Below are 13,166 nucleotides of genomic sequence, written 5' to 3' on the forward strand. Positions count from 1 at the left end.
GAGTCAAGAATTGAATCCAAGTCAGTCACCTGAGCCCCAGTACAGGGCCTTAGCACTGAGGTCATCCTTCCTCTTTTTTATACCAATAATGTTTATGACTTCATGCTATACTATAGCCAGAAAAAAAAAAAACTTTAAGTACCTTCTCCTAGATAAAGTGGGAAAACCTCTGAACAGATTTGTATAAAACTGCCCCTTCACACCAGAGCACCCAATAAACTTCCTAACGTTTTTGTAGTCCCAGGGACCCAACTGGAGATAAAAGCAAAAGAGCAGCACAGCCTCCATGTGACAGTCCTCACCTGCCCCTGGACTTCTCCATCCTGCCAGATAGCCAGGCTCTTCTGTAAACCAGTGCCCCTCTCTTTTTGCCACTGGACTCTGGTGCACTGCTGTTGGACAACAGACAAGCATTGGTTTGAGACATTCGTTGGGACTCTGTGAGGCGGGTGCTCATCATCAGTACCCCCCACTGTGCTCGGATCAGCAAAGTCCTGCGTGAGTGCAGGGAACCACCAACCCCCGCAGCCGTCTGCCAGCAGGCTGCCGCTCGCCACTGCCACCACCCGGACCAAGGAGCTCAGTTCTGAGACAACGAGGGGTGTGTAAAGCCTGTGGTGCAGGAGCCTGGCGTTTGCTACCGAGAGACACCGGCATCAAGAGCCGAGCAAGGAAAGCCCGAGAGGGTCTGTCTGCTTCCAGGAGCTGCCGCCTTCTCTCCTCATGGCACCAGCAGCCAAGGTGGCCCCTGCCCCGGAGGACGGGCGGCGGCGGGAAGACCCCCAATCCCAGCTGTGCCAGGCAGTGACCGAGGGGACATGGCCTGTGGACCCCGGCCCCCGCCTGACAGCGCCTCCCCTGGGGACCCCACACTGACCAGCACCTCCCTCCCGCCCGTCGCCATGGAGAACAGCGGGGTCCGGCCGCGCGCTTCCGGGCCAGGCGGATCCCAGCACCCCCTAGCGCCTGGGAGGAGAAGAACGCGAGGCGCTACTGCTGCGGCTACTCCACAGCCGCGCGCTTCTCGACCCTCCCAGGCCGCAGCGAGGATGGGAGCAGGAGCCCCGGAACCTGTCCTCGGCTTCCCCCGCCCCCCACCGGGGTGGGGAGGGTAGGCTGTTTCAGGGTGGCTTTCCACGGCCACTACGTTATTCGCCAAGGGCAGCTGAACCTGATCAGCAGCCTCAGGCCTTCCTGACCTTGAGCTAAACATCTCTAGCCTGCTCATAAGCCCTCAGCTGCACTTCCTCATTGGGAAATGAGCTCTCAAGCTCTTTCAGAAACACAGTAGGGCTCCAGTGCATGAATCCTTGACATGTTCATCACCTTTAAAACCAAAAGTAAAATCTAAGGGCAAAAAAAAACAATAACAAAAATCCATGGCCATGTGTTGAGTCATTAGTTACAGGCAACTCAAGTTGAACTGCTCTTTTTAAATAATGTCATGTCAGAGTTCACTCAAAGTGCCCATCTGGTGCATTATTTAACGTGTAATTTGTTTGCCAGTCTCTCTAAGTGGGAACGAGGTAAAAGTATTGATTCTGGGCCCATCCTGCAAATTCCTTCCCTATACCTGTTTCTGTAATAAACTTCCAGCTCTGAAGGAAGGGCAAGATTGGGGCCTTACATGGGACTCTGTTGGAACAGGTCCACCTGTCTGGAATTCACTGAAGAATTGAGGCTTCTGGTAGTGTCCATTAAATTTATTCTGGAGTTTTATTGGAAACTGTCTCTGTTTCTTTTTAATAGTAAATAAGATGCACAAGGAGTCTGAGAGTAAGGAATATAAAGCAATACAATTCCTTGTATCTATCTTGTCCTAATGATGTTATACAGATACGCCAGCTCTCACTTAGCTGAGAAGGGAAGCACCTCATTTTGGACTGATTTGAAGGGGCATATTTTAAAATTTTGCATTGGTAAAAAAAATGTCCAATAATTTTCTAATAAAGCATTTAAACAAACCCTTGGTTTGGAAATTAAGCTATGGATTAAAGACCTACACCAAATGACTTAACAACAGAATCAGATATGTGCCTCTGACATCCCTTTCATTTGCTTAGACAAACATTTCTGTTGAGGAAAACAGGAAATGCTGTATTCCTCTAATGCAATCATATTGAAGCAACCACACAGACAACAGCGGAAAATGACTATGGTCTGTGTCTAGCAGATCTCGGAGTCTACGCACAAATCCCAAGTCCATGTGCATAATGCACTCAGTGCTTTCATGAGTATAATTAAGCAAAGCTTCCTATAATCAGTGGTGTCAAGTGCAGAAAGTGAATGCAGTGAAACTAGGACAGCATGATTGCTTTTTCAGTGAAGATTATTCAAGTCTTATGTCCCTGCGGCATATTCAGATTAAAAGTGGATGAAAACCAGCTATGGAGTTGTTACACATTTCCAAGCACTAACTTTGTAGCTGATTGGCTCTATCGATAGCTGGACAGCCATTAATTGTGTGATTAACCAGCTAATTGCATAACACATGTGACATGGAGCAGGGGCCTTAGACTTAAACCGTAAAAGCACTGGGCCAAAAACCGCAGGGTCCCTCTAACACCTTCCCCTGTGGGTGGATCCACAGCCGGAAGGGGCTCTGAGTCGTCTTGTGTGACCCTCGCACCTGCGCAGCGACGCTCACCCCCACCCCACTTCACCCGCCCCTGATAAGGGAGCACAGTGCATGTGGCCTTTGCCCCCCTGCTAGCCTTGCACAACAGCCCCATCACGGCCAGCGCACGTGGTCTTAACGTCACGTTTCGCGGGGCTGCCTCACACGAGTGCCTGAGGGGTCCTCACTAATCCTCCCTCCGCCCTCGTCTATCCATACGTTTGTGGAAAATAGAGGCTGGGCGGCCACTCGTCTTCGGGACCAGCTGAGCAGACACGGGGCTTTTCAGTCAGGCACTACCACGGAGAGCCCGGGTCGGGGCGAGCGCGCCGCGCCTGCGCAGTGGGTATTAAAGGGGTGAGGGCTGGCTAGTAGAAGGCCCCGGTTACGGCGGCTGAGGAGAGACAGAGTCGGGCGAATAGGGAGCGGGCGCGCGAGCCGGAGGGAGGGAGCGGCCGCGGCGCGAGCGGGGGGTGCCGCCGGGCGCGGGCGGGGGTGGGGTCGGAGGGGAGCTGAGCTGAGCCGAGCCGAGCCGGCCGCGGGGGTCGGGAGACGCCGCAGGCAGCGGCGCGGCCTTTGCTGGGGCTGAGCGCTGTGGCGGGGCCGCCGCCTTCCGGCCGGTGAGTACAAGGCTGGGGGATCCATTGAGTTACTGCGCGGGGTCCCGCTGCGGCCGGGGTCAGGGGCTGGGTTGGCGCTTAGCGGGGTCCTGTCTCCGCGGCCCCTTGTCCTTGCAGGGCTTGCGCCTCCCTCCTCTGATGTTGGTCTGGTCCCGTCCCGTCCCGTCCCGTCCCTGCGGCAGCGGCTTAATCCCCCTTGTGCTCGAGCTCCTCAACAACCGAGCAGCGCCTGCTCGAAGAGCAAGCGCAGCTGCCGCTGTCCCAGTGCCCAGGGGTGTCTGTGTGAGCCCCTGGGCCCCCGGCCTGGCAGCAACATCCAGCGTGCTCTGCTGTGAGCACTTCTAATCCAGTGACAGCTTCTGCGCATCCCCTTGTAGCCTGTACTACTCCTGCTTTCTGATGCCTCCTTTTTTCTTCCCCCCCCCCCCTTCCCAAGCAGGTCTCTAGTTGGAGGCTTTGAAATAGCCATGGATAAACGAGGCGGCATAGCAGAAACTGAAAATGGGGATGCTTTCCTTGACTTGAATAGAGTAACGGCAGCAAAATACCCTCATCGTTACACAAAAGTAAGCTTGCCTCATTTCTTTAGAGGGGGAATGTGATGTTGGCACCCATGAAATCAACTGGAGGTGAAACTTGTGTAAAATGTAAGTGCAGTTGCTTGTGGGGTGGGGGACAACTCTAGATGTCTGTGCTTAAACTAGGATAGAAGAAGGTCTAATTACTTGCTAACAACATCTAAAAAGAAAAAATAAGTCTGGTGTTGTGGATACAGAATCTCTATGGCTTCAGCACAGTAGAAGGTTTCTGAACATCCTGTAATAGGCTTTAACTTGATGAGCACATGTTTGGTTTTTGTAACAAACCTTTAAAATGTTAATATAGGATGATGCCTTTAACTGTGTTGATGTAAATATACAGGAGAGGATTGGTAGGATTGTGCAGATGGCAGAGTGTCTCTGGAATATACAGTTCTCTCTTCAGAGCTGCATCAGATGTGTGTGGCACATCTAAGTTCTGCTGTGCTTACAAAGTTATGGAGCTCGTGGTTTAGATGCGGGGTATGAACCTTGGTCTTGTACAAAATATGTCAATGTATTTAGAAATTGAAATATAGGAAGGCATGTTCTTAAACTGTAGTCACAATATTAAAAGCATGGTGAGAACCAAAATATTTATTGGTTCTAAATTATGCAAGAGTTGGAAAAACTTATACCATTACAGCAAAAATACAATAAGTTAGTGCGCTTCTAAAGATAACACTGCACTGGGCTGTAACAACACTGCTCTGTCTTGCAGAATGAGGTTGTGAGGGAACTTAACAGTGTTTAGGTTTTCATCTGGAAGCTGTGCAAACGCACACAAGACATTCCTTGCTGTAGGGAGCATATATTTTTAAATGCAGTGTATTGGAACAAATAATTTAATGAACAAATGCATTTAAGAAACAAACATGGAATTTTGGAAAGGACAAGTGATTAATTCACTTTTTAAAAATTACCCAGTATGTTACTTGAATTCAGACTTCATGATTTTCCTGAAAACCTGTCTGCTTATGTTAGTTTTATACTAATCTGCAAAGTGGCTGTAGATGTTCTCAGCTAACTAGAAGTGAAGACTAATGAGTTTGTTTGCTTTTTAATAACTAAAACATGAAACTGGTGATGTGTGCATGGTTTCTTCCCTCTCCCTCACACCCCTGGGGATATGCAGGACATTGTGTTATGGTGGATTTAATTTTTATTATAATAATTGGCATGGGAGGGGTTAAAACTTAAGCAGTCAGCTGGTAAAGCTGTAATGGGGTATGCAGTAAGAAAAAAAACTGGGAACCCCTCCCCTAGATAATGGTCTAAAAATTAAGTTGTTAAAGTTTTGTCTATCTTCCTATTGCCCTTCATGCTTTTTAGTTCTGCCAATAGGTACCATCTCTTCAGATTATTTTTGTTTTCGAAAACTTTTGTAGGGATTCTGCATCACTGCTACTTCATTTTTGTTGATGCAGTGAACATAGTGTGATGGAGCTGCTGCTTTTGTGAGGTGCTTCTTGCCTGGAAACTGAACGGGTGTAACTTTCCTTTCACTACTGCTGCCACTGGCAGCGAGATTTATGGGTTGGTCTCATGCTGTGGTAATGGGAACGCAAGTGGCCTACTATTCAGCTTCTCTTTTCCTAGGAGCACTTTCCCAGCATAGAGAATAAGGAAAATGAAACTGATTCGGTTTCTCTTTTCTTCTTAATTTGTGGTGTTATCCTTGAACTGTGTAGTTGAACTAGTAGCATAATACTTCCAGTCTTGCTGACTTTTAATTTAAGTTTTTTAGTGGATGTTGAATGCTGTCCTCAAAGTAAGGAAACATGCCCATTTTAAGTAACGATAGCTGTTACTGGGCTTCAAGTAGTGTGTTAATTCTATGACCTAATAGACTCTAAGGTCACTTTTGATTTAAAAAAAAAAAAAAAAAAATACTAAAAATTAATTGAACTTGATTAGGTTCAACAGGTTTCAAGCTAGTTTGTGAGCTACTAGTAGTCCAAAACACTTGCTACTGATTTGGAGACTTGACTGTCCTGGCTGTAACTTCATATTTAAATAAAATCCCAGGATGTTATGCCAAGTGTTGTTGCAGAAACATGTAATGTCATATGGGAGGTCAGTTGGTTTATGCCATGAAACTAACTTTGACTAAAGTCATTTCAAAAGGTGACCAGTTCCAGGTCTATATATTTGTTATGCTAACCACCTTTTTTTAGGGTATTCAAATTGTTGTGCATGTAATCTTTACCACTGAGAGAAGTGTGGTAAATATGCTTTCTTGATAAACACTGGTATTGTGGTTGAAGTAATGACTGGTTTAAGATGGCTTAATCTAATTTGGTAGAGAAGTACAGAATCACAAGTGTTTGTCTCTCCCAAACCAGGGGTCATTTGTATAGTTCATGGTAGGTATCTCCCTCAGAAAGAATGATTGCTCTTGAACTTTGTAGTCATAAGTGATTTTGAACTTTGTTTTCTGCTATTTCATCTTCTATGTGCTCCCTCTGGTGGCTGATAAAACTGCACATTGATTTATGATGAAATGCATTCCTCGCAAGCCACAAGTGGTTATACATTTTTAGTGGAGTAAAAGAGCATTTAAATGAAGCATCATGTCCATGTGTGGCTGCTATGGTGCTATGTGGGCTGGCTTCTCTTGGAAGCCAGGAGTACAAAGTAGGGGTCACCAATAGATTTTAGGGGCTGATACAGATATCCAATACAGCTGCCTCCAGCTGGTAAGTTGAGTGTGGGGAGGGGGTCAGATCAAGGGCAAGAGCAGGCATTGCCCAGCCAGGGCAGGGCATGGGATGGAGGCACAGCTCATGGGGTAAGTGTGGTTCCTACCACTGCTTGCACCCTGGAAGTGCAGGGGGACTATGTGCCCCTGGATCTGCGTGGGGTGGGTTGCAGCTGCAGGGTGGAGCTGGCACAGCCCTGGCTCCACCCAAGCACTGGGAAAAGCCACAGCTGTGGTAGGTGGCAGCATGGGGCTAGGAGTGGAGCTGTGTCTAAATTTGTGGTGGCTGCAGCCTTCTCCCAGCACTGCCAGAGCCTGTTCCAAGCCCAGCCTGTGGCAAGAAAAGCCCTGTGCAGCTCTGGCTCCACCCCACAGCTGCAGCCAGCCCTGCTCTGGGGGATGTGTCTTGGGACACATCCCCAGGGTGCAAGCAGTAGCAGGAGCTGTCCCCACTCCATAAACCATGCCTCTGTCCTGTGCCCCCCACCCTGGCCTGCCTGGATGGCACCTGCCCCACACCCTCCTTCACCGTGGGAGACATTGATCGGCCCCCCCATGCCCATTCCTGCCCCCCCCTTCCAACTTACCAGCTGGAGGCAGCTCTCCACACTGCTGGGTCTGCTCTGTGCACAGCACAACCATTTATTGCCCAACTATCAGCCCCATCAGACTGATATAGGCAATTTTCTTTATATCAGTACTGATCCTGTGTCAGTGCACCTTCTAGTATAAAGGGATCCTATATGCTCAATACTCCATATGAATTGCCTCGGAAGTAAAGGTCTCTCTCAGTCACTCATCAGCTGACCACAGTTTGTCACCAGAAAAGGATATGGTTATCTAAAACACTTGTTATGATGTTCAGACCCTAAATTAGAATGAATTCTACCTAAATTAGAATGAATTCTACCTAAACCACTAGTGTATTTTAAAAGTAACTATTTGGAAGGTATCCTGAGTTACTGAAACACTTTTTGAACTCTTAACAGTAAAAAGGAGCATTTTAATTGGGCACTTGTTTTACCTAGTGCTACATTGCTAGTAGGTACATGTATTTCTATCCTAGAAGATCAACTTAAGTAACTATGTTTCCAGTGGTGAGTTAAGAATGCCAGTACTCTAATCCCAGCCCATCCCCATTTAATAACTGACACTGGGATAATACTCATCTACTTACTGATGGCATTGGTTTTGCAATAGTTCACTGAGGTAAAGAGTGTGTCATCTTTGCAACAAACTCTTGGCAGAAAAAACAAAAGATCTATTGGCCAAATCTCAAATGTAACACTTGTGCAGATTTTACTCTTTCTGGGATTGAAATAAAACCAAACCAAAGTTTTGGGGAGAAATATCAATGGTAGTAGTGTAGCTTTTTAAGATGTTCTAGCCCACAAGTATTGCTTCTATTTAAATTGTGCCTGGGTCTGAAATGTTTAACTTTTGGCGGTGGTTTTTGTGTTTAGGAAGAACTCTTGGATATTAAGGAACGTCCTTATTCTAAGCAGAGGCCCTCATGTCTTTCTGAAAAATACGACAGGTAATATTTTAATTGCGTGGATGGCTTGGAGTACATCTGACTGTTCTTAAAGGTCTGTTATCAAGTAGCAGTACTGTACTGCAGTGAGACTCTGTAAATCACTGCTGAAGTTATACATACTGCAGTATAATTCAGTGCTGTCAACCTTTTAAGTAGCGAGTACCCCCTAACTTCTGAAAATGTTAATAAGTATACCAACACTCAGTTTTCCAGGGGATTTTTATATTTACAGACTAATGTGCTGGAAGAAGTGCTGTGTGTGTAAGGTGGTGATATGACATGTCTGATCTGGTGTGGGTAGGGTTGTCACCTTTTACACCGGGGTCCACAACTCAAGCATGTACCTGGGCTAGGGGTGATGTTGGCTAAAGCTAGGAGGGCTGAACCCAGTGCCACACAGTGTGGCACGCCAAACAATTACTGGAGAATTTAAAGTGCAGCTCAGTACACAGCGCATCAATTTTTTGCCATAGTTTTGAGGGGAAAAGAGGGCACGAGAGTGTTGGGGTACCTGCATACCCCCTGCCTGTCTTGAATACCCCAAAGGGTGCGTGTACCACAAGTTGAGAAACTATGGTATAGTTGACTTGCATCTCGCCAAGGCTTGGTGTGCTAATGTTTTCCTGGAAACATCAGGTTGTGTGGTGTGATCTAGACATGGTAAGATTTTTAGCTTGTTGTGGCTAGAAAAAAATATGGACTATAAATTAATTTGAGAAAATGCCATATAGTAGTACAAGCCTTGCTTAATAAAATGTTTCAGTAGGAAATGCTTTGTAGTCATCAGTATCTCTTCTTCCTGACCCCTCATGCCAGTAGTACAGTCTGAACGAATTCTCAAAGAAACTTTCTCTGGTGTTAGAGCATACTAGAGCTGTGCTTAGCATGGTACTGCATCTCACTGGAAACCTGGAATGCCAATACCATTCAAACTTATTTATCTTAAATTACCAGATATAGCTAGAGCAGTTGTGGTATTTGGGAGGCAAATAAATGCCACCTAGATGGGTTTGTCTAAAAACCATGGTTGGATCTCAGTGCTTGGTCTCAACACTGAGTTCTTTCACCATGGTATTACCTTTTAGGAGCATTTCTTATTGCCTCTGTTTTTAAAATGCAAAAGCTTTCTACTCTGTGAATTCCTTAACCAACATGTCTCTGGTCAAAAAAACTGCTGTAAATAAAATGTTACATTTGTACTGTAATGCGGAGGGTTTAAGATGTTAAGAAATTAAATCTGGGAAGAACTAAAGAAACTGAAATCTATATAGTCAATACTTTAATCTTCTGACTTTTAAAGAACAACTAGTACAGTGGGAGAACAGGGTGGGAGTTGGACTGACCAGCACATGAGTCTGGCTGATTTTGGTGGCATATGTTTAATGGCAACCATACTTTTTTTTTCTGTGCATCGCCCGCCCCCCACCCCCCTTTTAACCAAAACTGGTTCCCAGTTGCCAGTAACAGCTTGCTAAAGGGTTGTGGGGTGGGTAGGTCTGTCTAACATCTTAATACATTGGAGTGAAAGGAAACCCAAATTTTTTTATAAAACTGGAAAATCAATTTGATTTACTCTTAAAGGTACTTGCCTTTATGCTTAATGGTACATTTTTAAAAGAATGTCTTAACTTAAATGTTGTGGGAACTTTTTAATTCCTGCAATTCTGTTTGTATAGTGATGGAGTTTGGGACCCTGAAAAGTGGCATGCATCTCTATATCCAAGCTCGGGGCGAACATCACCAGTGGAAGGGTTCAAAAAAGACTTGGATTCAGACCGGACTTCTCTCATTCGCAGGATAGTGGGTGAGTGCCATTCTTAAAACATGCTTGACTTTTGGTCAAAAAACAAGATACTGAGAGAACTGTATTTACTGTTAACAATAGGATAATGAAATTGAGAAGAGGGAACAAGATCTTCATAAATGTGTCTGCTCCTTGAAATGCCTCTAAAATGACAATTTATGAAAATCCTACTTACTCTAGCAACAATAAAAGCATTGAGGTAGATTGGAGTGGGTTAGTAGGTTGGTTGTAAGCACTTTCTTCAGACAAGCTTTTGTTTTGTGGTTGTTTTTTTTTTTAAAGTTGCTAATTTATTTTTGTTCTTTGCTTCACTGATAGATTTCTATATAATTGAAGTTAAGAACTTGGTGAATCCATCTCATGTGATTAACAGCAATAAACAAGTGCATACCCTGATGTTTTGGGGTGGGGGGTGGAGTCCTTTCAAATATGTACTGTATGGTTTTATGAATATGGTAGGTCATCAGATTGTTTCTCTGACAACAGCTTAAGGTTGCAAGATGCAAAAAGACTCTGAACTTCAGCTATTTAGGCTCTTTTGTATTCGTACTTGGGTAGAGATTCCCAATAACTTTTATGGGGAATGAACATCTCCTCCCCCCCCCCCCCCCCCCCCCCAAAATAATTAAAGTTAAAAGTAGAATATGGCACTGTCTTCAACCTGTTTTCTGATTTTGCAGGCTTGTTGACAGACTTGCATTGTACTGATAATAGTTCTAGAGAAACTAGTGCATATTAAATAAACTTTTTGCTATTGGCAGATCCTAGGGAGCGAGTAAAGGAAGATGACTTGGATGTAGTCTTAAGTCCACAGAGGCGAAGCTTTGGAGGAGGTTGCCATGTAACTGCAGCTGTTGGCTCGCGTCGTGCAGGGAGCCCATTGGAGAAAGAGAACGATGGCATCCGTGTTATTGGTGGACGTAGGATTGGCAGTGGGAGAATCATCTCTGCTCGTAACTTTGATAAAGACCACCGAGGTGGTGACAAGGACATGCGTGATTCTAGAGATGCAAGAGACCGAGATCGTGAAAGGGATTACAAAGATAAACGTTTCAGGGTTTGCTCTTATCTTCTTTTTCATAAAGAATTTTAATAAGGTTGTGATAAATTATTTTGTGATTGTGGGACACATCAAGTAGACTAGATGGAGATGGGCAACCACCTTGTGGCACTTGTAATCCAAATGTGAATAGACTAGATGACTCAAATCTCTGGTACTAGTAAAGGTTTAATAGCTCTTGCACCATCCAAGTGAGACTGTGTGTTCAAAAGCCAAGTCTGACTTAAACAAAACTTCTTGTCTGTAGGTGACACTGAAACTTGTTACAGCTGTCTTTGGGAACTCTGTTTTACTTAGACAGCTCTTACTTAAATATCCTGTGTGGGAACTAACATGTAAGAATATAGCTGTGTTCCTACTGGGTTAGATAGCCCATTTAATCCAATATCTTGTCTCTGACACTGGCTTCTACACACTTTGGACAAAGGTTAAGGATCTTTGAAGTAGTCAGTTAAGAAATAGAAGCCCACACTAGAAGTTGGCATATTCTGCAAAGCTATTTGCCTCAATGCCTTACAGCAAGGAGGTTAACAGGCTAGTTGTGTGTTTGGTGTTTTGTTTGCTGCCTTGGAGCCATCTTTCAATTTAAGTACCCACTTGCCTTTCTAGTGAGGATGAACTTCTTGACTTATCTCTTTTTAACTAATAATTTTGTAAACTCTTATCTTGCCTTGAGTCCAAGCACTCCCAATATTTTCTGTATATGGAATCTTTTCTGTGGCACTTCTTTAAGTCTCCTTAAGACAAATATTTGTCATGGAGGTCAGTTATGGAATTCCACTTAGTTGAATGATCTGGGTTATATTTAGTGTTAACAGATCATTTGTTAGTTTGCTAGTGGCTTATCAATACTAAGCTGGAAGCTTGTGTGTGTAATATAAAAAGGAAAAAAAAAACAACCCAACAAACAAACCCCAAAACAAAGATGCATAGTCTTGACTGTGTGTTCAGGTTTGTGCTTCCTCCCTTGGGGGTGGGAGGGAGTAGGACAAATGATGCCTAGCTGTAATCTGTAGCCAATCCAGTAAAGAGTAGGAAAGGGATGGAGGTAGCATTATTGCTAAACGGGGAGGTACAAATGTTTACGTGTCTCTTAATCCCTTGTAACATGCAACATAATGATCACAATCTTATAGAGTGCATAGTTTGTTAAAATGCATAATGAATAGTTTTCCTACAAGGACCATAGAACATGATCAGTTTGTTATTATCATGGATCAAGATGCCTCATCACCAGAAAAGTGTAGAGAGGAAAAATAGAACATCTGTAGAAAAGAGCATTTAAGTGACTGGGGGCTAATTGTATAACTTTTACATAATTCTTTACACTTGGTACGTTTACTAAATGTATAATATTGCCAAAGTAAATAGTTGGAGTAAGAGGTGTATACGCATGTGTTTTGAGTGTGTATACCTATTGGGGGTTAGTTTACTTTCATTTTCCCCTCCTAAGATTTTAATTAAAAGTAAAAATATAAGCTGTCACGAGGTACTGCATACCTGGAAAATGATCAAGTAGCAGAAACTAACTTCTGAAACATTCTAAAAATCAATAGACTGGGGAGAGGTATGGAAATGCAAATAGTCCTCTCCTGTCTGAACTTGCTTTTTCATGTTTAAAAAGCAAGTAATGGGAGCTAATTCCTAAGAAGGAAATAACTAGTGTCAGATTTTTCTAACATTTCTTCCTCTTTGTTAAAACAACCCACTTCAGAGGGAATTTGGGGATAGCAAACGTGTCTTTGGAGAACGTAGAAGGAACGATTCCTACACTGAAGAGGAGCCTGAATGGTTCTCTGCTGGACCTACAAGTCAGTCTGAAACCATTGAGCTCACTGGCTTTGATGACAAGATACTGGAAGAAGATCACAAAGGGAGAAAACGAACAAGGCGACGCACAGCCTCCCTGAAGGAAGGTAATAATGACCAAATTGAAATGGTAAGATGTTCTCCTAGCATTCAGCTGGAAAGCCATGTATGTGCGTGCGTGCATGCATGCATGCATTGGAAGAATGGAGGGTATGGAAAAGGTATAGATGCCCATAACTGATCACTTAATGCTTCCAGAACACTAGAAGTTTCATGTACACAAATGCATCCTGCATGGCAGAATCTTACAAAAGGGTATCCTCTTGGTAAAGTAATGTGGCCTAGAAAACTTGCAGCCTATGATTGGTATAAAGAATAATGACTTCTGACATGTTTTTCTTGTATGGCACGTACACTTTTTTTCCACAAAAAAAAAAAAA

General features: G+C 44.2%; 2 protein-coding genes across 7 annotated transcripts in view; one reads left to right on the top strand and one right to left on the bottom strand.

Annotated features, from left to right (window-relative positions):
* SFI1 (SFI1 centrin binding protein) overlaps positions 1 to 936 on the bottom strand; it is a 47,193-nt gene extending 46,257 nt beyond the window's left edge. Inside the window, exons 1-2 of one of the 5 annotated variants that reach the window (XM_019539188.1) lie at positions 874 to 936; positions 303 to 389 (exon numbers count right to left, since the gene is read on the bottom strand). In XM_019539188.1, the coding sequence (XP_019394733.1) occupies positions 303 to 322 (20 nt within the window). In that variant the 5' untranslated portion in view covers positions 323 to 389; positions 874 to 936. Of the gene's footprint in view, positions 1 to 302; positions 503 to 641; positions 770 to 873 lie in introns of those variants that run through there. The other 4 variants (XM_019539185.1, XM_019539187.1, XM_019539186.1 and 1 more) reach the window with 4 other exon arrangements.
* A 2,207-nt stretch (positions 937 to 3,143) lies between these two features.
* Positions 3,144 to 13,166, top strand: part of EIF4ENIF1 (eukaryotic translation initiation factor 4E nuclear import factor 1) — a 34,581-nt gene continuing 24,558 nt past the window's right edge. For both annotated transcript variants that reach the window (XM_019539194.1, XM_019539196.1), the window contains exons 1-6: positions 3,144 to 3,237; positions 3,677 to 3,803; positions 7,980 to 8,053; positions 9,730 to 9,857; positions 10,619 to 10,914; positions 12,632 to 12,833. In XM_019539194.1, coding sequence (XP_019394739.1) covers positions 3,705 to 3,803; positions 7,980 to 8,053; positions 9,730 to 9,857; positions 10,619 to 10,914; positions 12,632 to 12,833 — 799 coding nt within the window. In that variant the 5' untranslated portion in view covers positions 3,144 to 3,237; positions 3,677 to 3,704. The remainder of the gene's footprint in view (positions 3,238 to 3,676; positions 3,804 to 7,979; positions 8,054 to 9,729; positions 9,858 to 10,618; positions 10,915 to 12,631; positions 12,834 to 13,166) is intronic.

Source organism: Crocodylus porosus, unplaced genomic scaffold, assembly GCF_001723895.1.
Source record: "Crocodylus porosus isolate Cpor-Errol unplaced genomic scaffold, CroPor_comp1, whole genome shotgun sequence".
Taxonomy (NCBI): Eukaryota; Metazoa; Chordata; order Crocodylia; family Crocodylidae; genus Crocodylus; species Crocodylus porosus.